At 41.8% G+C, this 27,792-nt stretch overlaps 2 protein-coding genes across 4 annotated transcripts in view; one reads left to right on the top strand and one right to left on the bottom strand.

The window, feature by feature from the left end:
• Positions 1-4,146, top strand: part of STAT6 (signal transducer and activator of transcription 6) — a 101,088-nt gene extending 96,942 nt beyond the window's left edge. For all 3 annotated transcript variants that reach the window (XM_087886678.1, XM_087886681.1, XM_087886680.1), the window contains exon 21: positions 42-4,146. In XM_087886678.1, coding sequence (XP_087742804.1) covers positions 42-147 — 106 coding nt within the window. In that variant the 3' untranslated portion in view covers positions 148-4,146. The remainder of the gene's footprint in view (positions 1-41) is intronic.
• NAB2 (NGFI-A binding protein 2) lies at positions 1,296-21,388 on the bottom strand. Its single transcript, XM_034419258.3, has 7 exons — positions 20,345-21,388; positions 15,910-16,675; positions 14,110-14,243; positions 11,708-11,759; positions 9,464-9,587; positions 6,680-6,880; positions 1,296-4,681 (listed from the first exon to the last, which is right to left on the bottom strand). Exons 2-7 carry the CDS (start codon positions 16,663-16,665, stop codon positions 4,581-4,583), a joined length of 1,368 nt encoding a protein of 455 aa, XP_034275149.2. The 5' UTR covers positions 16,666-16,675; positions 20,345-21,388; the 3' UTR covers positions 1,296-4,580.
• Between the last annotated feature and the right edge of the window lie 6,404 nt (positions 21,389-27,792).

The following is a 27,792-nucleotide window of genomic DNA, read 5'->3' as shown; positions in this document are numbered from 1 at the left end:
AATCCGCTTGCTCACTGCCTGTTTTTCCCCCCTTCCCCCAGTGTGCCTGAGACCATTTCGCCACCTTCCAGTGAAGAGTTTGAAAAGCTTCTGCATCCAGACCAAGACCTGCACCCGGACCTTCATTTTTGCCATAATCCAGTGTGACCCATTTTTATGTGCTTGTCGTCTTTCTAATACCTTGGAGATAACTGTACTTTAATGGACCTTTTATGTACTTCTCCCTATCAAGCCTGGACATAAACAGTGATGGTGGTAACCCAGAAGACTTACTGTGTACAGAAAACTACTCCTGGGCCCATCTGCATATCTACTTCATCCTGTTAGATCTTTGCAAGTTCTTTTGAACCAAGACCCGCTTCAGTTGTGTGCCAACTGCCTATATTGCCAGCGCAGCCAATGGAGCAAGAGAGGGTCTTTCACTCACATCTCCTGCTGTGGGGAATATCTGGGGGAAGGGGGATGAATATGATGCACTAGCACCTCTGTGTACTTTACCAATTATCTGTGTTACCTCTGGATTGCAAGGGAGATTTGGTGGTTTTCCAATTATAGCACTTATATTGACTTTTACCAGTACCAGCAGCCAAGACAGAAAACATTTCATCAGGAACTTCAGAAGAAAATTTTTTTGTTCAATTAATGTAGGTAAAGTCTTGGTTGGGCTGCTGATTCTTTCATGTATTTAGATGGGTCAGCTGGGCAAATGAAAAGATTCCAATGGAGTCTTCATTATTATTCATTTCTCCTTTGGAAGAAGAGACACCGTATTTCCTCCCAGAATTTAACGTTCCAGAGCCTTTCTCCATATCATACAGAATTGTTAGGCAGTGAGGTGACCATCTCAGGCCAAAACAAGAGCAATAGTGGGGAAGTGTTGAATGTCACATGGCCTGCCTTGCTGATTTGCCAAAGTAACCTACTGCCTTAGGCATGGTGGTGAATGCAATCTTCTCACCAAGTTTTTCAAGTTTCCATAGTTGGGAGGGGGGGGGTATAGGTGGGATTCAATTTTCACCCAAATAGCTGCAAAATATTCTGGGCCAGTTTCGCCAAGTTGCAGTTCCTCTATAATAGATGGGAGCCTACACCTTTTTTCTGATGCAGAGTGAATTTTGGCCTCTTTGAGGTATGGACTGCAACACTTGTGCCATTTTTCCTGGGTAGGATAATGTAAAATCGAGATTTCCCCTATTTTAGCAGCTGGCACAGCCCAACCTTTTATACTAGATTTCTTATTGTACAGACTCTATTCTCATTTGCCAAGATCCTGGTAAAAGGTGCAATGTAAAATAACCCATAAAATAAGACTTTATTCCAAAATAATAAAATAAATAATCTACTGTATACATAACAAACAAAAGGATGCTAGTTTTCCTATAAAGACACAAAAACTGTACGGTAGGAGATGGAGACTTAACTGAATAGCAGTTGAGTATTAATTTTAACACAACAGGAGTTCCAAGGTTTACCTGAACAATGTGTTTTGGAAGTCAGTTTGTTCCAGCAAATGTTGCTTTCAGACTGCTTTGAAGGAAATTAATATTGTTCCATCTTTATCTCATACTGTCGTTATACCATAATTATAATGAGCAAAGGAGAATGGAAGAATGTTATTTTCCTCAGGGAAGGTACAATCCCTGGAGGGGAAACTGATCCTCTCCTGTCCCAGAGTCAGACGGGGTTTAATTCCCTTCCTTTTTAAGGTTTTCTCAATTTCACCATTCCCCATTCACTTCTTTAGCAAAAAGAGGACTATACCATTACTAAAGCCTTGTTAGGAAATGTTCTCCTATTCCCTTAAATAACAGAGTAGTTGTAAAGTTTGTATTCCCTTAGAGCAGCAAATTGAATTACAATCCCCGCCATCCCTGTTGCATGTGTGTTTATTAAGGGCACCGAATCCAATATGTTCCGCTCAAGAGGTGATAACTCCAGAAATATCTGTTCTGATTCCCGTTCAAAAATTCCAGCAAATACAGCAGTTACTATAAACCGAACTGTCGGGGTTTGAATGTGTGTGGGGTCAGACATGAACCTGAAACTAGTAAGGGATCTTCATCCAGCAGACTTCATAAAAGCCTGTAATTTTTCATTAGCTGATTTTACTTTCTATGAAACTGCTTCAAAATGGAAGATCCAGGCAGGACCTTCCATTTTCTGCGTGTTGTGTAGAGATCAGCCTATCTACTTCTCACTATGATGGCTACTGGTTTCCTCATTGCCGTTCATTCCTCTTCCCGATTATAGGAAACTGAAGTGGTAGGGAAGGAAAGTACAGGTCATCCTCGACACACAACCGTTCCTGTTAAATTGGCACTGAAAAAAGTAGCTTTTAAGTGTAAGTGTCCTTGCACTTACAACTGTCACAGGAGCCCCACGGTCATGTAATCAAAATTCTGGCACTTGGAAACCGGCATATATTATTTGATGGTTGCAGCATGGAGTGGGAGGTTTACATCAGGGGTGGGCAAATGTGGCCCTTTTACAACCTGTGGACTTCAACTCCCAGAATTCCTGAGACAGCTTGGCTGTCTCAGGAATTCTGGGAGTTGAAGTTCACAGGTTGTAAAAGGGCCACATTTGCCCACCCCCGTTTTACATGATCAGCATTTGTGACCTACCCAGATGCCTTCCAACAAGCAAAGTGAATGGGGGAAGCCGGATTTACTTCACTGCAGTGATTTGCCTAACAACCGTGGCAAAAAAAAATGTATTATAAAATCAGGCATGATTCGTTTAACGACTACCTTGCTTAACAAGACAAATTCTCGTCACAATTGTGGTTGTAAACTGAGGATTACCTGTATAAATAAGCTCTGAGAATAGGAGCGAGAAGCCTTAGGAAAGGAGTAGGGGAGCACTAAGAGAGAACGACGTTCCACCTGAATCTCAGCAAGGCCTCCCCTCCGCCTTTGTTGGATCCGTTATAAATTCAAAGTGTTCTGGTAGAAAAGGGATGGATTCTGATATTAATTGACCGCCCTGCATCAATAGTTTCGATAGAATACAGGTAGTCCTTGACTTACAACAGTTCATTTAGTGACCGTTCGAAGTTACGACGGCACTGAAAAAAAGTGACTTACCAGAGTTTTTCGCACGACCATTGTGGCTTCCCCAAGGTCACATGATCAAAATTCGGACGCTTGGAAACTTATTTTGTATTTATGACAGTTGCAGTGTCCTGGAGTCATGTCATCCCTTTTTTTGAGACCTTCTGACTAGCAAAGTCAATGGGGAAGTCAGATTCACCCAACAGCTGTGTTTCTAACGTAACAACTGCAGTGATTCACTTAACAAACGTGTCAAGAAAAGTCGTAAAACGGGGCAAAGCTCACTTAATAAATATCTTGCTTAGCAACAGAAATTTTGGCTTCAATGGCAGTCCTAAGTTGAGGACTACCAGTACATATTAAAAACGCTGCTGGGATGCAGTTTAGTCTGGAGGCAGCTGTTGCTAGTGTGCCCATATCCAAATGGCAGCAGTTCAATCCTTATTTTTAATGGGGTAAACTTCTAACCTCCCTAGAGCCATTAGGAAACAAAATACCTCCAAGCAGTCCAAATTCAGCTGAACAGCAACCAATGCTTCTGATGATTAACCACAATATAAAATCAGCAGGCAAGAGAAGTAATGAGGATATTTTCAGCACTGTATACACGATAAAAAAACAGGAAAGTTCTGGGGATGAGCAAAATGTGTGGCATTAAGATGCCCCTGTTCTCCTTATCTGAGGACCATCCTTGGGCTTAAAAGTGACTACTGGGACCGTATTCCAATGGAGGGGAGGGGACACAAAAACTGAATTTAATTCAATTTACATATTTTGCTTAGTTATACAGATAGCATAGTAACCTCTGGTGTCTTTGATACATCTTTTTTTTTCCTTCTGTCACATCAAGAATTATCCTTTCTAACTATGGCAATTTGCAAAATGGTTTGCAGGGTGTGTGTGCTACAAAGAGTGGGGGGGATGCAGTTTCTGCGCATACAGGAAACATCTGTTGACAAAGACTGAAGGGCAGCGACAAACATGTTTCATGTGTATGCGTGTGGTTGAAAGTACGGGAGTATGGGGACGATTTGGGAACATGTATTGTTTATGGCCAATCACTTATATGCCTTTCAATAAAATATGTACAGGATATTTATGTGCTTTTTTTATGGCTATGTACCCCTCTGTTTCAAGTCTCACATGGGAGGAAAGGCTGTGGGTAAGTATGACCTTCCATTAGTCCATCAGAGGGCCAGAGATTTGGTCTACCTGAGCTCATGCTATCAACTGTAGCCAGGGCACCCCCTTCTGTGCCGAGTTAAATTAAGATGGCAGGCTTTCTTCCTACGTCATTCATCGTCCATAGGTCCATGGCTCTTCTGTTTGTGAGCCAAAGCATGCTCTCCATTTCATGAAGAGAACAGGGTGAAGAGTTGGTTGTGCTAGTATGACAGCTCGCCTTCTGCGAGGAAGTCCCACAGGCCTCCCTGGGAGTGATGCAGAGGACAGGTCCTTCCACTGTCTAACGCTCAGAGCTGGCTGGAGTATTATTGCTTAATGGCTGAGCAAGGCCTTCCCTGCTTCTCACTGCCGGCTAGTGTCTGGTTCCACCTTAATGCTGTTTCTTCTGGCCTCAGGCTGGGCTGCTGGAGGCTGGCATCGCTCAGAAAGAGTTTCCCCAAACTCTAAAAAAAAAGAGAGGCAGAAATAAAAAGTTAAGATTTCGTGATCCATTTCCAAGCAGTCATGGACATAAAATCTGGCACGAGGAAAAACAGTTCAATGAGTTTCCTATTTGAGCACTGAAGGAATCCAACTTTCATTTTTTTGTTGTTCTCCAATGGCTACTGGATAAGGTTCCTATGGATAGCCTTTGCCTCATCAAAACTCCATAAAAATGAATGATCAAGAAAGTTAAAACAACTGGGCAGGGATTTCTCTAATAAGGGACTATTAATGTGTGTGGGGAGGCGGGGGTTTAACACCGACTGGGATATCCTGCGATGAATATGACTTCTCCCATTTTTCAGAGCCTAAACTTCCACTTTGGAGGCCAGCAAAATAAAGTCCAGGTAAATCTGTCTGCTATGTTTTTTTATTTTTTCCCCCAATTTCTATCCTGCCTTTGTAATCTGAAGAGGATTTAAGGCAACTAACAAAACTTAAAAATAAAATTAGAACTGTATGTTGCAATAGAGCTCCAGTCTTTTCCTAGAGCTTCCAGCATCTTCCCAAAACATTTTGGGTAGAATCCAGAAACGTAACAAGTTGCCTTGGGTCGCAATCCTGTTCCTTGCTTTCTGAACCACATACATTTAGTGTCCTAAAAGTGCCCTGTGCCTCACTAAAGCTGACAAAGCTGGCCTTTTCTGAATGATATGCAGTTTGTTTCTTTCCATATTCCAGGACACAACTGCAAGGTGATCCCAATAGTAACCGTTATTTTTGGCAACTCGGTGAATCTTTTCAGAAACAGAAGCCCTCCTCTAATAGGATTTCAGTTTCTTTAACAGCAACATACAAGCTTTTCAGTCTGCTCCCTGAAGAAAATTAATAGTTTTGGCCTTTACTAAACGGTGAGCGTGTTTCCCCAAAGGGATGCAACTGATCTTCATAAAGATGGGAGACTACAGCTCTCCTCATTCTCAATTGTATCCTTTGCTCCTGCCAGGCTCTCTGATAATGTTATTGTGTCAGCACAGACAGACTTCCTCTTGCCATCTCAGCCCTCTGGTGCCCATCAGATTTCAAGTGAAGCATGAAGAGCCTTTTCTGCTGTGGCTCCTGCACTTTAAAACATCTTACCTCTGCCCAAAATAAGATCTGCTACCGCCCCACCCCGCTTCTGATCTTCCCTAAGGGCTTGAACATCTGGCTCTGCCAGCTGGCTTGTGGCCCCAATGGGGGAATATCTCACTATTGTTAATGGATTAGGAGAAAATCCCACCTCCCCTCCTGCGCATCCTGCTCCCTCTCTCCCCCCTTTTAAACTGTAATTTTACTTTTGATTGTAATTCTATTGTATTGTTTTTAGAAATATTTGTGTTTTATGGTTTTATAGCTTTTAATGTTGCAAGCCGCCTAGAGTCACCTCATAGCAAGGTGGACAGCAAACATAATAATAAAATAAAATGAAATGAAATAAAATAAAAATAAAATAAAATAATTAAAATAAAATATTAAATAAAATAATTAAAATAAAATATTAAATAAGATAAAATACAGCTAGTCCTCAATGTACAACCACAATTGAGCCTAAAATTTATGTTGCTAAATGAGACATTTGTTAAGTGAGTTTTGTCCCATTTTACAACTTTTGACACATTTGTTAAGTGAATCATTGCAATTGTTTTAAGTTAGGAACACGGTTGTTAAGTGAATCTGGCTTCCCCGTTGACTTTGCTTGTCAGAAGGTTGTAAAAGGTGATCACATGACCCTGCAACCGTAATAAATGGGAGTCAATTGTCAAGCATCCGAATGCAAATCACATGATAGTCACATGTAACAGTAACAGTCATACATGAGAAAATGGTCATAAGCCACTTTTTTCAGTGCTGTTGTAACTTCAAACGGTCACTAAGAGAACTGTTGTAAGTCGAGGACTACTTGTAAGATAAGATAAAATAAATAAATAAAATAAATACCAGTAACAAAAGAAAAGGAAAGGAAAACAGCTGCTTACCAGGCATCTGGGGTTTTCCTTGCAAACATGGGCTGAGCCGTCCCACTCGCTCGTGGGATACCAGCCGGGCCAATCGCAGCCCTTCATCCATCAGTGTCTGCTGCAGGATGTGACGGCTCCATAACCCATGTGGCGGGAGACTCAGCAGTGCATCAGAAGCAGTGTTGGGGGGTGGCGTAAGCCGGGGACAAGACCCAGTAGCTGTGAGGGGGAAAGAATCAGGAGGGGAAAGACATGCCTTTAAGTAAAAGGTATTAAATCAGTAGTATACTGCTCTCAAATAATCTGTCCTGAGCGTCAAGATAGCTAGAATAGGCCCGAATTTCCACCTCACTTATTTATTATTTATTTATTTATTTATTATATTTCTATACCGCCTTTCTCCCGTAGGACTCAAGGCGGTGTACAGTCAAGAAAAATATAGACACACAAACATCATAAAATTGCTAATTAAAATTGTTACTTAGTTTGGTCAATTAAATAAAACCCAGAATTAGATAACATTTAAAAAAATCATTTGCATGTTTGTATATTTAGCCCTGCCTGTTGGAACATCAGGGTCTTGAGAGCACTGCGGAAAGCACGGAGATCAGGGATATTCCGTATCTCCGGGGGCAGTTCATTCCAAAGGGTTGGAGCCCCCACAGAGAAGGCCCTCCCCCTGGGAGTCGCCAGTCGATATAATTTGACTGACGGTACCCTGCGTAGTCCCTCCCTGTGAGAACGAACTGGTCGGTGGGAGACTATTGGTGGCAAAAGACGGTCTCGTAGGTACCCAGGTCCTAAGCCATGGAATGCTTTAAAGGTGATAAAGTGCAACACCTTTTCCTAGATAGTCTGTTAGGGAGGGGAAGGATGACTACAAAAACTGGAGGATGAGGTGAACCTGAGAGAATGTGTGTTTTCCATAACGCGTTATCAACTTTGCATAGACAAGTGAAGATATATTACTTTAATCCAGTGCTTTTTAAACTTGGCGACTTTAAAAGGTGTGGCCTTCAACTCCCAGAATTCCCCAGCCAGCATGCTAAATTTTTGAAGTTGCCAAAGTGGGAAAACATTGCTTTTTATCGGCAAATAAATAAATGGATGTCTAAATGAATATAATTGACGTTCTCCAAAACTAAGACATTTAGACATGAAGTAAATTAAAGCATTTACTCTAGTACTGTTACTAATTTAGACTGCTGATTAAAAGAACGGTGCTAATTTAACAGGTAGCTGTTGACAATGAAGAGGTATGCTGAATAATATGTTTTCCGCTCTCTTGTATTCTCTTTTTTCCCTGTTTCACCCCTATTCTCAGAATGTACAGATAATCAATTTACAACAGCTTATTTAGTGACCGTTCGAATTTACAATGGCTCTGAAAAAAGTGACATGACCATTTTTCATATTTACACTGTTGCAGCATCTCTATGATCACATGATCAAAATTTAGGCACTTGGCAGCTGATTCATATTTAGGATGATTGCAGAATCTAATGGTTACGTGATCCCCTTTTGTGAGCTTCTGACAAGCAAAGTCAACAGGGAAGCCAGATTCACTTAACTGTCGTGTTATTAACTTATCAACTGCAGTGATTCGCTTAACAACTGTGGCAAATAGGTCGTAAAATGGGGCAAAACTCGTTTAAAAAATGTCTCACTTAGCAACAGAAATGTTGGGCTCAATCATGATTGTAAATTGAGGACTGCCTGTATAAAGTTTTCTTGCTCAGTCTTTACAAACTAAATCAAAAACACAGAAGTGCTAACTAGATTCTGGGGAAAGTGGAACTGCATCATTGAAAGTTACATAAAAAGAAAAAGTCAACATAGTTTAGGTTGGGGCGAATAAAAAATTATTAAGTTAAAATGATAGAAGTATTAAAATACAAAATAATCCTATATATAATCCTATAACTTTGCAATGACTAATATAAATACTATAAATAATTAGAACAGATAACTTTACAAGGCTATAAATAAAACTAGAATTTATAAACAACAGTAAGAATATAAAGCTCTGCTAATTTACATTAAGTTAATACTTGCTGAAGCCCTGCTAGGGTTTATTTGGACTAAGACCATTATGGCACAACTAATTATAATAAAGATATAACAAAATAAAACATAACAGTGGTATGTTTGTATTTAAAAGGAGAAGAGGGGAAAAGGACGGAGAGGGGAAAAAAAACAAAGAGAAAAAGGAAGAGAAAACATACTAAATTATGGAAATCTAATTAAAGCTCAGTATCACCTCACTTGGAGGAAGCTGGTTTGGGTACACTCATCATATTTAAACTACCATATGGTTTGTTTAGTCTTGGTTTCCGGAATGTGTAAACCCAGACATTCTGATCTGTAGACTATGATTCATGGCTTAGCATGCTGTATAAACCTACCCAATCATGGTTTCTTCCACAAAGCAATGAAATTAATAATACTTTAATTGATGTCAAGGTCACACAGCAAGACAGACAGAGTGAAGAGGAGGGTGGGTGGGCAGCGAACTGACATAATAAAATGTACAAATTGCAGCTTCTATTTGTAGTTAGGGTTAAAGTAATGCACACAGGATAAAGTGTGATTCAGTACTGCACACACAAGGTTGAGCATGCTCTTGTAAAGTAGTGGATGAGAGACACTGTTCCAGAAACAAGATGGATTCTACAAATAGGAATGACATCACTTTGTGTGAAGCCTACCAAGAAACAAAGCCTCTTTCATAATTTCCCATTTTACAGTCTAGTTCCATAGTCGATACCCACGGAAAACTTCCTTAGCGCCCAGAGCACTCACCTTGCGGATGTCCATCTATGCTTTCCCCAGACAAGCTGGCTGTGTCTTCTTCTACGCTGGATCGGTATGGAGGAAGGAAGGGTTCACAGACCAAAGGAAGCTCAGGGCGACTGTGTTCTGTAACCTATTGGGAGAATTACCAAGAAAAATAAAAGGGAAGCTGCCTGCCTGCCAATTTCACTTTCTCTGCGAGAGCTGTGAACTTTTAAAACTGAAAAGTGATGATACAATTTTTTTTCCTGCAAGCAATAAATGTAATTAAACACTGTATTAACCTGCATCCAAAATATAATCTTGTAGCAATCTGAAATGCAGGCAATATGCTTGTATGATTTTTAACTTATCATCCAATTGGCTTGCCTGGAATCATGTTGTATACGGATTAGTATGACATTTCCTCTTGTACTTACTTGTACTCGTATTAATTTCCAATTAATCCGTTTAGTTACAAATGATACTAGAAAGGTAGGGTAAGGAATTTGATAAAAGGATAACATGGAGACTTTGGTTTTGGAGCTTGGAACTTCAAAAAAAAAAAAAAAAAAGTTTTGGCCAGAGTTCAGTGCACAAGGAAATGGTAGCCTTCATCTCTTTAGCCTGCTTCCTTCTATTCTGCCTACTCCGTCAGGACTGCTATGTAATTATTTTAAAATGCCTCCATTAAAGAGGACCCTCGATCTCCCGAATAGGCAAGAAGTACATCCTGTTTCCCAAACCCTATAATCCCCTCTCCCTCTCTCTAAATTGCTACAGAGCATGCTTGCAAATTTCAGGTTGAAATTGGTAGGCGTTATGTCTGTCTCATTTGATGGAGCAATGAAGACATGGAACTGGTATTTTCTATTGTACATGTGTTAACTAGCACTGTCTCCACACTAAGGCAAACTCTGACCTTTCACACATTCAATCCATGACCGAAGTCAAGAGCTGGTTGGGAATGGGGCTGGGAGCAATTTTAGAATCCTCAAATTTCATGAATCATTGTGATCCTACACATAATGATCATATAATACATGTAATGAAGAATGTATTCACAATGTAATGAATAATACAGGATAAATATATATTCGCTATTCATTCGGAAATGTACATATGCACCAATATATCCAGAAAGATGTGCTTATATACGATAGATAGATAGATAGATAGATGATAAATAGATAGATAGATAGATAGATAGATAGATAGATAGATAGATAGATAAACAGACAGACGATAGATAGGTCTCTGTTGCCTTATTCTTGAAATTAAAAGTTGCCAACTAGAAAAACCAGAGAATTCTCCTAGTTCTTCAAGGACCCATAGGCCAAAGGAAAATGGTAAAGCACACAAAGCTAGACTGTTGAGAAATCTGGACTCACACCTTTACCATATTCTTTATCTAAGACAGAGGTGTGAAACTCGCGGCCCACGGGCCGGATGCGTCATACACTGGCCACCCTTACCCCCATTTTAGCAAAGGGGAAAAATGTCACGATACGTCACATGACAACGTTACGCCGTGAGTTTGATACCTCTGATCTAAGATTAAAAACTATTTTGACTAACATTAGCCTGGTCTTATCTGGTCTCAGAAAGGTAATTTTATATTAATCCTAATCTCCAGCTTCTGGGTAGAGAGATGAGAGGTAAGGGCAGTTGTAAAACTGAATTATTCTGGTTGCAGCATTTTTTTCTCTCTCCCCCCCCCCCCCAAGGCATACTACAAGTACGAGAACTGGAGACACAAACAAAAACACGTGGCCAGCCAATCAGGCAAAAAGGGGTGGCCTCACTCCCCACAAACAAATCAGAATTATCCTCCTTTGCTAGGTCTTCTGAAGTCGGACCAATAGGTAAGTGCCAACCTAGCCTTAGCACGCAGTATGAGAAGAACAGCAGGTTTTCTTACGCTATCAGTCCTCTCTTCCTATTGCTCACCTTCTGATCCTGTTCAATGGGGCAAACAGCTTTCTCATTTTGCATAATTTATCATCCAGGACATGAAGATACGGCAGACAACAGAGAACAGGGGCATCCTACTTTCCTGATCTGAATCTTTTTAAGGACTGAAAGATTACAAGGGGGGAAAACCCAGAGAAACCTCTGCTTCATTGAAGAAAAGATCCAAAAATGGACCACTGGTTTACAAACAAAGCATGCATTGTTTCATTGTCGTATTTCCTACAGTATTTTTCTCTGAAAACTCAAAAGCATTTCTCTGTCTTTTTTCTCTTGTGCATATAGCGTATCTTTTTCACTTACCTCCTGCTTGAAGCGCTTAGCCTGTCCCCCCGAGTTTTCATCTGGACGCAGCCTGGGGACAAAAGTCATAAAGGAGTCAGCATATCCAATTAAATAATACATCCAGGAAATCACTTCTAGCCCAATCATAGAAGAATCATTCATGCAACACTCCATATGTTCTGGACTACCCTGGTCCAGGACATGTGCCTGTGCCAATTTAGCATTTACAGAAATTTGCAGCCTGGGTGGGTGTTGGAATGAATACAATTTAATGGCCTGATATAAAGATATAAAGCATTAATAACATCACAGAAGCTAACTATCTGTTGCTGGGGTTATATTAAATAAGGCTTGATACCAGCTGAAATTTAATTTTCTTCAAACACAGCTTGCTAAACAGACCATAATGAATCAATCTACATATTAAGCTTAATGGCTAAGTCTGTTGCACTAAGTTAAATTTTTGTTCATTGGGGTCTGTTTGATTAGGCCTAACTGGGTATGTTCACTCATCATGCATCATTGGTTGTGATGGCTGAATATACAAATTAAAGTATATATTAAAAAATTGCAGGTAGTTCTCGACTTACGACAACTGAGCCCAATGTTTCTGTTGCTACACAAGACAATTGTTAAGGGAATTTAACCCTATTTTACAACCTTTCTTGCAACAGTCATTACTTGAATCACTGCAGTTAGTAACATAAGTGAATCTAACTTCCCCATTGACTTTGCTTGTCAGAAGCTTGCAAAAGGGGATCACGTGTCCCCAGGATACCTCAACCTTCATAAATATGAGTCAGTTGCCAAGCATCTGATTTTTTATCATGACCATGGGGCTGCTGCAACGGTTGTTATGTTGAAAAACAGTTTTTCAGTGCCGTTGTAACTTGGAAGAATCACTAAATCAACTGTTGTAAGTCGAGAGCTACCTGTAAATCAGATCGCTTTATCCTGATGGGTAAAATAGTCTCTTATTTTAAACATAAGAACCTATAACAGGCCCTTATTTTAAACGTAAGAAACTATTGCCTCATATAATGAGAATGTGTTTTAGTTAATCTTTGGCTCAGGTTCTCCATCTGTCCTAAAATTCATATTTATGAGAAAATCTAATCTTTCTCTGCAGAAATAATTGCAATTTCACATGGCTCCTCAAATCAGGATACTGAGATATATTCCAATCATGTTACTCAAAACGGTGTCAAAGTGCAATTTTATATGAATGAAGGCATATATAAGTGTCCCAGGATAATGTTGCAAAATCCAATCTGGGTCGGTCTCCGGGAAAGTAGCCGAAAGCTCAGAAGAGTAAACCGCTGGTCCCGTTGACCGACCCAGATTAGATCTTACAATTTTACATCCTGATTTAATAAGAGATCACAGTTGGTGCAAATCCTATTTCTCGATTTTCAGCTGTAAAAGGGAAAGTGATTGGTTCAAAAGTCAAAGCAGAAACTTTTTAATTTACTTTTTAAAACATTAGAATAAAAATGAATTACAGGTATTAGATACTGGAATTACAAATATGTAAAAATTCTAGGTCCCAAATTTCAGCTTTAACCGGACAACAGCGGTTTCAAAACGGAAAACAGACGTTTTTGTGTTGTTTGAGATACAAAAAGTTGGGAATGAAAACGTGAAAACTCAAGGTTGATGCAGGATTATTCCTATACCATTTGATTATGATTTCCTTTTTTTGTTAAACCAATTTCAAAGACAAAGACAAAGAAGAAGCAAATTAATACAAGGACTATTTTCTGAATACCTGAGATATTCTTGGGATAATTACCTGTAATTAGTGGGCAGATAATTAATATAGGTGGACAAATCTTACTTTAGCTCCAGTTTAGCAGAGATCACTTTGTATCAATATTCCGCATACTTTACATCTAGCACTTATTTTTGACAGCATGCTCAATAATACAGGAATCAAGGTCAGATGGAATACATGCAAAATGCTTTTTTTATCTGCCAGGTTTTTGGGGACATTTTAAAAGGTATTTCCAACCTTTTGAAGAAATTAGGTTTCTTCAAGCAACCTGAAAAGGATAATACCTCCAAAGGTGCTTTTTCAAGAGGCAACTAGGCTTTCTGGTTTTTCTTTGAAGACATTTCACTTCTCATCCAAGAAGCTTCTTTAGCTCTTGACGAAAAAATGTCTTCAAGAAGCAAAAAGCCTTCAAAGAAAAAACAGAAAGTCCAGTTGCCTCTTGAAAAAGCAGCTTTGGGACAATCCTGACCTGGATGATTGAGAATCTCCAGACTGAAAGGGATAGTTGAAGAAGATATGACTAGAAGCAACAGCAATTTGTTCTGCCCACTGAGAACCTTCCCAACAGGTTTACAACAATCATTCAAGAGCAGCCCAGTTCTAGAACTTCTTATTGCTAACAAAACCACCAAGATCTGAGTCTTACCTAGAACCTTTCAGTGAAGAGAGATAGCTGCTCTCCCGAGCCACCTGACGTGACAGTGAGAACAATTCCACACGACGCAACAGCAGTGAATTGTCTCGCAGACAGAACTGAGCAGCAGCCTCATTAATTGTGAGCTGGGAGAGAAGAGTGAACAGAATTGATTCTCTGAGGAAGCAGAGGACCTCAAAGAACATTAGGCCACAGCATTCAAAGCTCCGATTCTCATAGTTTCTGAAAGCATGGACCAATGAATAAACTAGCTTCATTTGAGACTGACCATCCTCTTTATTATAAATTAAATTTGTATCAAAATATAATTCAAAATTTTATATTTCCTACTGCTTGGATTATTTTATGTTCCCCATCTCTTGATACATCTTAATACAAACTAGTCAACAATGTTCTTCAATAGAAACCTTTGAGTACGAAGAGAAAAGGGATGAATAGGTCACTAGCCCAATGAAATCTCATTTTTAATTATCGATCATATTTTCTATTACATTAATGACACCACATGTTACCTTCTACATTTAGCTCGTCACCATATATTATTTGCAATATTAATGTTAATCATAATTTTTGGTAATTCTTTGTACATTTTAGTCCCATGAGGATTTATAGTTGTATACTATATTTTAGTATACAGCTATAGACTGATTGCTGACTGCTGTCATAGGAAGAACAACAATCCCCTAGTTTTAAACATTATTTATGCTGGTCTTGGATTGAAAAATTATATATTTGCCTTTTCTGTTTGGGTTGTCTGTATGAGGCAACAGCTCCAGTCATTATATTGCATGTGGATTCAGTCAGTAACTGAATTTGAGGCCTATTCATTATTAGCATTTTCTTGAAGTTAATATTTAGATTCCTTCATGTATCATCAATTACAGACTAAATGAAGCACTTTTCAACTAAAGATCCATTTTCATGAACCAGCTAACTGGCACTGAAGCCAAAGAAGGAAGCCTGGCCAGCGAACATGAGGAGGTGATTCTCCACAGAACCTTGATGGTTTGTAGAGAACAGTTGGAGAATGATGGATATTTAAAGAATTAGCAGGAGAGAGGAAGAGAGAGGGAGGCAGGGAGGGAGGGAATGAGACAGAGAGACAGAGAATGAGAAGGGGGAGAGGGAGAGGGAGAGGGGGGGTTCTGATCTGGGATAAGGCAGATGCTACATCCACTAAAATTAACGCTAAGTGAATCAGTAGATATTCCTGTTAGCGAGTGAAAGACTGGAGGGCTCATCCTCTGCAGTTATTCTCTAAGACCCCACTCCTTGGTTCTTCATCCAAAACTCTTGAAGTTCGAGGTCCCACCACTGTGAAACTCTTTTTCCATAGAAACTTTTAGATTCATTCTGTATCATTTAAAAACAAAATTACTACCTTCACTATATAGGCTAAAAACACAGAGGACTGCACCAGTAAGGCCTCCTTTGAGTTAAGGTCAGTTCTCAGGGATTACGTCAACACATTCATACAGTTTTTTTCATGCCATCTGGGAATGAGCTGCCTTCTTTCAATATTTTTAAAAACTTCTTAAATCTGGCCTACTCCCCCGCTATATCCTGAGGTTCCCCATTCAAGTGGTAAACAGACCTGCCCTTGCTTAGCTTTCCTTTCCAAATGAAGTCAGCCAAATGCTGTCCCCCACTGAGAGTATATAGTGTTTTTTTTATTATTATCACGGTAGCATTAATATTAGACATTCTTTAGTCTACTAAACCTATTGAATATTTTAAGTAAATGTCATTCCTGAGTTTTGGTTGACCAGTGTAGCTTCCCTCATGGCTCACCTCATGAAGGGTGAACTGTTTGCCCTCGCATCTCCGAGTCTCACCCCGCCCATAGATGGCACTGTGACGCCGGATCTCTTCTTCTTTGTGAGGGTCCCCATTGTCCATCTGGAAGATATGCCCCACTGTTTTGGCCAACTTCTTATTCAGCTTCAGGAGAGTCTTCAATTCTACATCTCCACTGCGCGGGCAGCTGCGCAGCAAACGATCCACCCCTTCGGACACTGCATGGGCCAGCTCTGGATCGAGATGCTCAGTGGATGACGGGGGCTCGCTGGGTGAGGTGACCCCTCCTTCTTCTTCAGACTCGGGGTTCCCCCATTGCATGGCTGCCAAGGGGGACAGCTTCTCTTGTGGCTCCGAGGGGCTTTTGGAAGGGGAAGTGGCACTGGTTTTGCCAGGGATCTCTACTGGGCTGGTGTGTCCATTGGTGAGTGACTTGTGGCCTCCGGACTCGGAGATCTTGAAGAGTGGTATGCTGCTTACAGGTATGGAGGGCACCGGCTGGTTGAAGAGACAAGGATTGGTTGCCCACTCCCGGAGAGCCTTCTGGAGGCGCCGGACATGGAGTGGCTTGGTCGCCATGCCAACGAGAGCCATGATCTCCAGGAACTCTTCCTCACCAGCCTCGCACAGTTGCTGCACATCATCACCGCCCTGCTGGATGAAGGTCTCATAGTAAGAGAGGAGGTTGGCTCTCTGGAGGACACGGTAGAGCTGAAGTTCGCCCAGGGTGCGAGGCAGCAACAACGCCATTGCCAATTGCCTGCAGGGGTGACAGAATGAAACCATGAAGGCCGAAGTACAGGTAATCCTTAATTTACAGCCATTTGTTTAGTGACTGTTCGAAATTACAATGCCACTGATGATCGGTTTTCACACTTATGATCTTTATAGCATCCCCATGGTCCAGTGGTGGGTTTCTAATTTTTTTACTACCGGTTCTGTGGGTGTGGCTTGGTGGACGTGGCAGGGAAAGGATACTATAAAATCACCATTCCCTTCCCAATCCAGGGGAAGGTTACTGCAAAATCCCCATTTCCTCCCGATCAACTGGGACTTGGGAGACAGAGAATAGATTGGGGCGGGGCCAGTCACAGGTGATATTTACCAGTTCTCCGAACTACTCAAAATTTCCACTATCGGTTCTCCAGAACTGGTCAGAACTTGCTGAAACCCACCTCTGCCATGGTCACATGATCAAAATTTGGATACTTGACAACCGGCATGTATTTATGACAGTTGTAATGTGACAGTTGTAGTCTGATCACCATTTGTAACCTTCCCAGCCAGTTTCCAACAAACAAAGTCAATGGGGGTAAGCCAGATTTGCTCAATTTACCCCATGATTCGCTTAACAACTGTGGCAAAAAAGGTCATAAAATGGAGCAAAACTCATTTAACATGGAAATTTGGGATTCAGTTGTGGTCGTAAGTCGAGAACTACTTGTAGTAGCCAAAATGGAAGGAGGGCAGAGCTCCTCTTTATCTCCATAGTTCAGGTAGGAGAAGAAAGAAGACACCATAGAAAATACTTGGCATTTCTTTTGCACTAAGTTCACAAGTTTAAATTAGCATGAGCTATCAGTGTCACGAATTAAGAGGCTTTGTCCACCCTCTTGTTTATTGGCCGTGTCTCCCCATTCACACAGAAATAATGGCTTGATTTATTTATTTATTTATTTATTTATTTGTTTAAATTTTTATACTGCCCTTCTCCAATATAGGACTCAGGGCGATGATATAAAGCAGATGATTTACACTGAAATTTTCCTCTGTTTCTTTGGATGAACAGACCAAAATTTGGCTGAAGGGATCTGATCCAGTCCAGGAGTCTTCTTAGGCTCTACAATAAACAAGGGAGGCTTTCTACACAGCCTCTTAAGTGTGTTGTTGTACCTCATATAGTCACTGCTCTGTTACCTCTACATCACTGCCATATTCCTGAGGCAAACAAGGCCCAGCTTTTTCCTTTCTCTCTCCTTCATGCTGATAACACCATCCTCCCTTTGCTTTCTTGGAATAAAGTCCCACTGTGCCCAGTGAGGCACGTTTCTTATTAAGTGTATTTTCAGGCTGCTGCTGAAAACTTCAATTACTCTTTTTTTTTTTTTTTTAACTAATGGGAGAATTTGATCTTGCACTAGAATTCATTAGGGATGCACATTCTCCATCCATCCTACACTGCAACCCCAAGCTCTAATCAATTAATCTTGCCATCAAAAGAAATCTCTTGTTCTCAGTTTCAGTTTTTTTACCTCTGCACTGTGAGGATTTTTTCTTTATTAGAAATCTTCAAGTACAGTAAACTACCCTGACTTACAATTACAGCGCCTCATGCATAAAAGTCTTTGTCTTTGCACTACCAGCTGGATCAGAATTACAATCAACCTTCTGTCCCTTGAAAACCCAATGTGATATCTTCAACCTGCTTAGTACACATGCGTGCACACACAAAACCTAGATTTTCTGCACAAACCAGAAACACTCTGCACACACCTCTTGCTGGGTCTAGTAACTAACATGCGCACACATATCAAACTCCTCCAAACGCCCACTGCTTGTTCCTTCTTTATCCACCCTTGTGCACGCTCTCTGTCTTCTATTACAAGGCCATTAAAAGAGTGAAGCAATGGGCTGGGGTGGAGTTGGCACTCCGTGGATACCCACAGAGCTGCCATTATTTTCTCTTCTTGGAAGAGGCTGAAGATAAACAGCGGGTGAGGAAATTTTGAGAATACAAGTGGGAGATACGTGGGTGTGGAAGGGAGGGGGGGGCTAATGAGAGAATGCAACTGTAATGTGGGAAAAACCTTGAGAAACTGGGCGAAGAGACGCTGCCAAGGGAACGGTCAGATAAGAGACAGCATGGCCCTCAGCTGGATAGTGGGTGGGGCAAGAGGCTCAGAAGGGACCCTCCCTAGTCTCTCCTGCTGTAAAGGAGATGGGGAGAGAACTGTACTTTCAGACTTGCAACATTTGGTCCATTATAACACAGTCACATTAATTCATCTTGCTTGTCATGATTCTTAACTTGGTGAGGCCAACAGCAACTGATGGTTGTTGACAAGACACTCTCCAGATCAAACTTCACTATTTTCCTATAGTTCTTGCCAGTCTTTTCTGGAGATGCCAACAGCGTAGGTATTAAAAAGTACAGGGAGTCCTCGACTTACAAGAGTTCATTTAGTGACCATTTAAAGTTACAGCAGCACTGAAAATTGTGACTTATGACCGTTTTTCACACTTAGGACCGTTGCAGCATCCCCATGGTCACATGATCAAAATTCAGATGCTTGGCAACTGGTTCGCATTTATGACTGCTGCAGTATCCCAAGGTCATGTGATCCCTTTTTGCGACCTTCTGACAAGCAAAGTCAATGGGGCAATCGAATTCCCTTAACAACCATGTTACTAACTTAACATATGCAATGATTCCCTGTGGCAACAACTGTGGCAAGAAAAGTCGTTAAAATGGGACAAAACTCACTTAACGAATGTTTTTGGATTCAGTTGTGGTTGCAACTCGAGGACTACCTGCAATTATCCAAGGACCTTAAATACAATACTGCGTGTCTTGTCATCTTTTGGAGTTACTTAACATTCTCATTTAAAGCACCGGAGAGAGATTATAAAATTATAATTCTAAGATTATTATAATTTTAAGATTACTACCTGGAATATAGTTTTTCTTAATCCCAATACCTTATATTTCTGGATAAAGCATTAAAGATTAGGTGTTTTATGAGGATGTACATAATCTTAACATCCATCCATTTTAACATCAGTATTTCAATCCCAGGTTGAAAGCTCAGAGATGAGCTTTTTGCTTTTATCCTGGCTCTTTTTTCTTCTTCTTTTTTTTGGAAATTAAACTCTTCCCTGCTGCCTATTCTTTCTCAGATACCAATGCTGGTGTGGTTTTTCTGAGCGCACCATGGCAATGCCCCGAAATGCCCTCCACCACAGATCCTGGCTACATACCCAATAATACAAGAGTTCAACTCTTTGGCATTCAGACTGAAGTATATATTGAGAGAGATGGGAAGGTGTCTGAGCCTGTGCAGAATTCACGGCCCATCGGACCCACAGACTAGGCAGCAAATAAGGTTGCCCAGGTGGGGGGCGTGGCTCCCCCCACCACCCAAAAAAAAAAAAAAAAAAGCAAGCTCGATCCCCGAAATCTTTGTTGAATATCTTGGCATTTTCACCCTTTGCATCCGAGCAGCTTCTTGGAGAAGCGTTTCGTTGAAGAGCTGCGAGGTTCGGCAGCCGATTCCTCCCGAGTAGGTCTTGACCCCCCTCCCCATAACTTGCTCCCAGTCGCTCATCTCACCTCTCCTGCTCATCCGCGGCGCCTCCTCCACTCCCCCCCCAGCCCCCACCCCAAACTCTCCCTCTCCTCGCACCTCCCCCCCCCCCGTGGCAATCTTACCGCGCCAGTGGATTTCTTCGCAGTCCGACCGGTGTGCCCGTCAAGCATGGACCCAAGGCCTTCGGAAGCCTAGCTGCTGGCCGCACCTTCTTCTGGCTCTCCGCGGAAAGGCAGACCCAAGAAGGCGCAGGGCTCCCAACGCGGCACCCCTGTCCAGCTTCGATGGTCTTCTGCCTCCCTCCGTCGGAGCTTCTCCGTCCGCCCCCGTCCCCCTCCTCCTCTTCTTCTTCTTCCTCCTCCTCCTCCTCCTCCTCCTTTCTCTCTGCGCGCCTCGGCGCTGAGCCTTTGGCACGGAATTGCCTCCCACGCCGCCGGATTTACAATGGAACGGCGGCGGCAGCGGCTGTGAGCTGCTGCCGCGCGTGGGAGGTGCCGGGGGCGGCAGGCAGCTTCTGCCTCGGACCAGAAAAACTGCAACAGCAGCAACATCAAACAGCCTTCGCCACCGCAAGCGCCGGGGGAGGGGGAGGTACGGCATTTACCGCCCACCTTCCCTCCTTCGCGGCTTCCAAGACGCGAAGGCAGGAATGAGCATATAGGATTCCTACCACCGCCACCGCTTTATCGCCCCAACTTCTCCCACTTTTTCTTCGGCGCGGGCCTTTTGCGCGCCTTGGAAAGAGGACATCGCGTCGATCCGGGGACGGACATGGCCGGCCTGCCGCTTTTCTTGGCCGCGTTTTGCAAGCCTGAGCTTTTTAAAGTCTTGTGGAGATTCTCAGACGAGCCTGAGCTTTGTCTGGTACGCCCCGTCTCGGTGAAAAGCGCACCACTTTCGTGCACTTAAAATAAAAAGCGGGTTTCCTTCCTGAGTGTATGCCCGCCGCCGCTTATTCCCGCCTCTGTAGGTTCATCGTGTGTGCGCGATAATGCTTTCCTGGGCGCGCTTGCATGTGCGTTGTAAGCGACCTATCGGTTCGCTCACTGGGACATTCGGGTACGCACGGGGAAAAATAGTTCAGGGCAGGGTTGCTGGATTTTTTTATTATTATTATTTTTGCACTGACACGGGTGCTGTTTACGCTGTGCGGAATAAAGTTCCGCGATCGGAGGGAGTCGCTGAGAAAACAATACATCCATTCATTGGAGACATAGGAGGAGTTCCCAAATATTGAGGCCCAAACCAGGATACAGGAATTGATTCGGTATTTCCCAACCTAAGGCAACTTACAGACATCCAACTCCCAGAATTCCCAGCAATGGCTGAGAAATTCTGGGCGTTCAAATGCATATGTTTGAAAGTTACTCAGGCAGGAATTGATCCACTACGGTACTTTTAAAATAAAGTACTGTAATTGCTTCCCAGTCCCTGTTTTATGGTTAATTCGGTGTCTATGTTACTGAAACATGCTAGGATACCTGCTGCTTTATTTTTGAAAAGCAAAAAGCAATGCTTTACAAATCCATTATTTATTGAACTGAATGTATGGGGGGGGGGCTGAAAACACGTTGGTATTTCCCCCACTCTGCCAAATAGTGCAAAGATACTGTTTGGATAAAAGAGCAAGTCTGCTTCCTTTCCGGTAACAGAAGAAGCTATGTACTCTATGTAAATTCTGATCTTGTGCTTCATTAATAGTGCACAGTAACTTTGGTGGAGAAACACTGCTTATAATGTTTAAATACCAGAAAAGGTATTTCTTGATTCTAGAGAATTATGTCTACATTATTGATTATTGTAGCTGCCATAATGGAAACAATAAAAGCTACTTTATGCCAGCTTGTGTTGATTTGACTGTCTTCAGGTCAGTCCTGAAGATTGTCTGGACAATCTGCAGTTTTCCTTGCAAGATTTCTTGGAAATATTTCATCACTGTCCGCTTAAGGACTGAGAGCAACTGACCAAGGTCCCCAACTGGCATCCTGCTGCACCATCTCCTTGTTTCTAGCTGGGTTCCTTAACCACTACACCAAATTTAGCCATGTGGCAACTGTTCAAGGTCTCAGAACAGATGCATCTTCCCTATCTATTTCAATCTTTTAACTTTAAATGGCAACATTGAAGTGATTGGAATTTGATGAAGTAGGGATTGGCCCTAGTTTTAGAGAGAATGATTATCTCTGATAGCACATAACTCCAAGTCCTTTGATATTATACCATATTGGTATAGTCAAGGAGGAGGAATGGTATGTGGGATTTTACACATTTCCCAAAATTATTTAGGTGTTTTGGGGTACTATGTACTGTGACTTTGGATGAAAGTTGGAATGGAGGTGTCCTTAGCTATTTTAAACAGATGGTTTGAGCAAGTTGCCCTTCTTGTTACTTCATTTTCTAGATGTGCAATTCCAGTTGCACTGTTTCCCAACTTCAACACCAATAATGCCAAATTTCTTTACGTACTAAAACTATTTGGGACACTGGCTTGCTGCCTGTCCAACTGGATTTTTTTTTTTTAAAAATCTTAAAATGTTTTAGAGCTTGTCAGTTGTCTGAGACAGAAAGCATATATATATTGGTTCATCTCAGTTGTATCTTGAAAACCAGTATAGAAATGCTTTTATAAATTAACAAAAATGTGCACATCCCTTCTCACTCCATACTCTCAAAAACCCAATCGTGGTTTTTCATTGTACATCCATCTAATGCTGAAGAACCCTCAACTCCTTACAATCCTAAATTTCCACATTCCTTTGTAGCTGGGATTAGTTTAGGAGTTTATTTTTGGATCCTCTTTGTGATACAGGAAACATCGCTGTGGGGTTTGCAGTTACGGAAGTTCCATTCCTTTCTCTGCCACCCACACGCTGTGCCTCCCCCCACCTACGCATACACACTAATGCTCCTTCTGATAGCAGTGTCCAATCTGTTGCAGGTCTCTTGGCTCGTCAGCAACAGAGCCATTCTCTGCATGCAAAGGAAGATGTGGGCAGAGAGCTTGCTCTGTGGAGGTGGGGACCTTTGGCCAACTTTAGCTGCTGAGAAAATATTTCTATTCAGAGATGCCTGAGCATTAACATAGAATTCCACTAAGTGGCCTCTCACAGGGCTTGTGACTGCATTTTCTGAAAGGTATGTGTGTGGTGGGAAATGCCAAGCCCTGAAGCCCTCCATGGCCAACCTCAGGCTCCGGGCTTTTGAGTCTGGAGTCCCTTAAATTGTGCTTACATCCCATCTTTTCTCCAAAACTCAACATGCAACAGGGACATATTAGGAACCAGTTACAAAGGGAAAATGTTGGTTGTAGGGCAAGATTTCAGGCCCTCCTTTACAGCCCTTTAGGTGCATGGCTGGAATTAAAAAATCTATATACTAATGAAATTGTTGTGTTTATTTGTAACCTTCAATTGGGCAAAATGGTGCATCACATTTTTTGAATCAACATACTTCAAATGGGCTAATTTTCAAAATACACCCAAAATCTGGGATCTGACTCCCACCGAATTGAAATTTTGCAATTCATGGCTTCATGTTTTGGTACTGCTGCAGTCACCTAGAATCGTGTGATTATTTCCAATGCTCCCTGACAGCTTCCCACATAAGTCGGTGGGGAAGCCAAAAGGAAGCATAAATTCAATAGTATTAGCCACTCGTGCCCAACCTGTGCTATACCAAGCACCCTTGCTGACTCCTGCAATCTCTCATACACCCTTTCTGACCCTCAGCAAGCAACATGCACCTCCCTGACCCACATGTTATCTATTGTTTTATTAAATCAATGGGGAAGCCAGCATCAAGTTTATACTCAATGTGACAGGAAGGAGGAGGGAGAAAGGGAAGGAAGAAACGAGGAGGGAGAGAGGGAACAGGAAGAAAAGGAGGGAAGAGTAGAAGGAGGGGGATTGGGAGAAAGAAAAAAGAAAGAAGAGGGAGTGAAAGAAGAAAAAATTCCAATACTCCATCAACTTCCCATAAGGAAACTCAATAGAGAAACCGACAGTAAATTGGAAGTTTCTCCCACTCACTGATTTTTTGCCCACCCGTAATCATTTTGTTTTTGTTTAGATAAGGAAATATCTCTAAAACAATGACCTATCGGAACACAGTTGTAGTTTGATAAATAAATCAAGTTGCACTGAAAGCAAGAGTGAGTAAACCTGCATAAGACTGGAGTGAATGAGTATACATGTCATACAAACCATGGGTTGTTTAATCATAGTTTATTAAGCCAATGGGTTTGTGCAATATGCTAAACCATAAATTGTGATTTAAAAACCATGAGACCTGGGATTTCAGCCTAAATCAATACAATTATATTACCATTTATCATGCATATAGAAGAGTTGATGCATACATATACACTAGTGATTGGAGCTTGAGAGATCACCTTGGGGTAAAAACCCAGGTTGCCAGATTACTTTCTTTACCTATTCCATGGCATTTTACTTTGTAAATGGACACACAACAAAGAAGCATTGGCAGCAGTGAAATCCCATTTCCAGCAGTGCTATTTCTTCAAAAACAAGCTGCCATGCTAGGAATGTTGGTAAGGGGAAGGCTTATACATCAATTCATCTGAGATCCAGTATGTTAACACACCAAGCAAGTGAATTTTTATAGAATATGACTATTCTCCAAGATAAAATTACAAACTACTGTACAGTATAGTTTCTCATCCAGCCGATCAGGGTCCTTCTTTCAGTTTTCTGAGACAAAGATTTGAAAATAGGGGGAAAGGAAGCGTGACCCGAGTCAAAATTCTTCCTTCAGAGAAGCGCCGGGGATGTGGTGGTGCTGCAGAAACATTGCAAAGATCATCATCATTCTCGACTCCAGGGGGCAACTTCCCTTGTTTATAAAGGCGAGCAAATCTACCTTTCAAAATAAATAAACGAGTGAAATAAAGTAAAATAAACCGGGAAAGCCAACCTAGAAGCAAAAAAGCGCGGGTTTGTCAACCCACACCCCTCCCTCCCAATCCGCCCCCCCCCCCGCTCCTGTGGTCGGTCTTGCCTCCACGTGTTGGCCTCCCCCGCGCGGGACTGACGCACATCCTGCCGCCCACGCGGCCAGTGGCGCGCGACGCGCTCTGCTCGCGGGCTTTGCTTGGAAAGCGCGCGCGCCCACGCTCGGCCTCTTGCTGTCCCTCCAGGCGCTAATAAGGAAAAAAGGGGAGAGGAGGGAGAGGAGTATAACAATTATTGGGCACAAAATAGAATGGATTTTCCCCCCTTCCCCTCCCCTCCCCTGTTCTTTCCGTCCCCGTCCGCCCTCGAGAAATAGCCCTTGCTCGGGGAAGAATTAAAGCCAAGAAGCTGAAATGCGTTTAAAGCTTAAGCTTGAGCAGGGGGCTGGACTAGAAGTCCTCCAAGCTCCCTTCCAGATTCTATTCTATTCTATTCTCGGCAGTTCGAATCCCTAGTACAGGTCTCCTGCGTGAGTAGGGGGTTGGACTAGATGACCTCCAAGGTCCTTCCAACTCTGTTACTGTTACTATTCTATTCTATTCTATTCTATTCTATTCTATTCTATTCTATTCTATTCTATTCTATTCTATTCTATTCTATTCATTCCTGTTGTTATCCTAACCTATCCTATTCCCCTATCCTATCCTAGCCCTTTTGCCTGAGCTTTGACAGCCTTGTGCTTCCCCAGTCTAGGATTTTTCAGTCGGGTGCTGCTGAAGAATGGACTCTTCGCTTTTCCCAACCTGGCATCCTCCAAATGTATTCTACGGGTAGTCCTCAATTTACGACCACAGTTGAACCCAACATTTTTATTGCTAAGTGAAACAGTTGTTAAATGATTTTTGCTCCATTTTATGACCTTCCATGCCATCGTTGTTAAGTGAATTGCTACAGTTGTTAAGTTAGTAACAAGGTTGTTTAAGTGAATCTGGCTTCCCGATTGACTTTGCTTGTGAGAAGGTCGCCAAAGGGGAACACATGACCCTGGGACATTGCAACCGTCATAAATATGAGTCAGTTGCCAAGCATCCAAATTTTGATCATATGACATGCGGATACGGTACAATGGTAGTAAGTGAAAAATGGCCATTAAGTCGCTTTTTCAGTGCCATTGTAACTTTGAACCGCTACTAAATGAACTGTTGTAAGTCGAGGACTACCTGTACAACTCTGAAATGTACAGTATCCCAAAGGTGTGGCCGAGCCATAATGGCTAGGAATGATTGCAGTCGGTCAAATACATCTCAAAGACTCCATGATGAGAAAATCTGCCTATCTTCTCCCTGAAGTTTCATCATTAGGGACTGAACTTTTTAAGAACAGCCAGAGGCTGTGAGCGGGCATGTTCTGTGCTGTTCACCTATTTGTTTACAACAGCACTGTGATGGATTCTGGAATTCTTTTCTTGGTTGTATAGAGAGGCAGTGCTTGGTAGATAAAGAGTCCAGGTTGGCCGTGGGGTGTTTTGGGGGTAGTTGCTTATTTATTTTGTAGGAGATGGCATAATACAGATTAATTGGCTGTTACCAAGACACATAATGGAATAGATAATTTACTCCCCCTCTCTTTTTTTTTTTTTTTTTTTGCATTTTATACGTGGCCTTAGTTTTATAGTTAAGAATGTAGAAGCCGAGTACAGAAAGGAATGATAATAATAACTTTATTGTCATTGTACATGTATACACAGTATACCAATACAACGAAATTCACTTAACACCCAAAGACCAGGTCCAACACACATAACAATCCCCAAACATACCCCCACCCACCACAAATTCCCCACCCCTAAAAAGGGAATATGGAATACAGGTAGTCCTCGACTTAACAACAGTTCATTTAGTGACTGTTCCAAATTAAAAGGGCACTGAAAAATGTGACTTACGACCATGTTTCACAGTTACAACCATTGCAACATCCTCATGATCACATGATCAAAATTTACACACTTAGCAAGGGGTTGATATTTATGACAGTTGCTGTGTCCCAAGGTGTCACCTTTTGTGACTCCACAAGCAAAGTCAATGGGGATAATTTAATAACTGGGTTACTAACTTATCAATTGCAGTGATTCACTTAACAACTGTGGGAAGAAAAGTATTAAAATGGGGCAAAACTCACTTAACAAATGTTTCATTTAAGAACAGAAATGTTGGGCTCAATTGTGGTTGTAAGTTGAGGACTGCCTGTATATCAGTGGTGGGTTGCTACCGGTTCGCCCCGGGTCGTGTGACCCAGTAGTGGTGGCGGTGGGAGGCTCCACCCATCCACCCGGACGCTTTTGTGCATGTGCAGAAGTGTTGCGCACACGTGCGCGTATGCGTGCACGAGCAAACCAGTAGCAGACTAAATTTAAACCCAGCACTGTATATGTTTCTGAGAATAGGATATCAAATGCTATAAAATAGAATCCCCCATAATTAAGGCACTAAAACTACAATCTCATTGCTTCTCTGAAGTCCATTAATTCTGAAGTCCATTAAAATCTAGCAAAACAAATACAGACTGTTAGCCTAATTTTAATACAGTCAATAACTCCTTGATGGATAAGGAGACAAATCAACCCAGAATGCTTAAATCTGAGACATGAATGACCAGGTTCA

The sequence above is a fragment of the Pantherophis guttatus genome, chromosome 2 (genome assembly GCF_059756535.1).
Source record: "Pantherophis guttatus breed Tessera chromosome 2, ASM5975653v1, whole genome shotgun sequence".
Taxonomy (NCBI): domain Eukaryota; kingdom Metazoa; phylum Chordata; class Lepidosauria; order Squamata; family Colubridae; genus Pantherophis; species Pantherophis guttatus.
This window is presented reverse-complemented; position numbering and strand designations above follow the sequence as displayed.

What these genes read in the sequence shown, in the direction of transcription:
- NAB2 (XM_034419258.3), bottom strand. Translation starts at nt 16,665, where the DNA reads ATGGCGTTGTTGCTGCCTCGCACCCTGGGCGAACTTCAGCTCTACCGT. An exon ending in CATAGATGGACATCCGCAAG is followed by an intron (nt 6,881 to 9,463) that starts GTGAGTGCTCTG and finishes TCCCCCTCACAG; the next exon opens with CTACTGGGTCTTGTCCCCGG. An exon ending in AGGAAAACCCCAGATGCCTG is followed by an intron (nt 4,682 to 6,679) that starts GTAAGCAGCTGT and finishes CTTTTTTTTTAG; the next exon opens with AGTTTGGGGAAACTCTTTCT.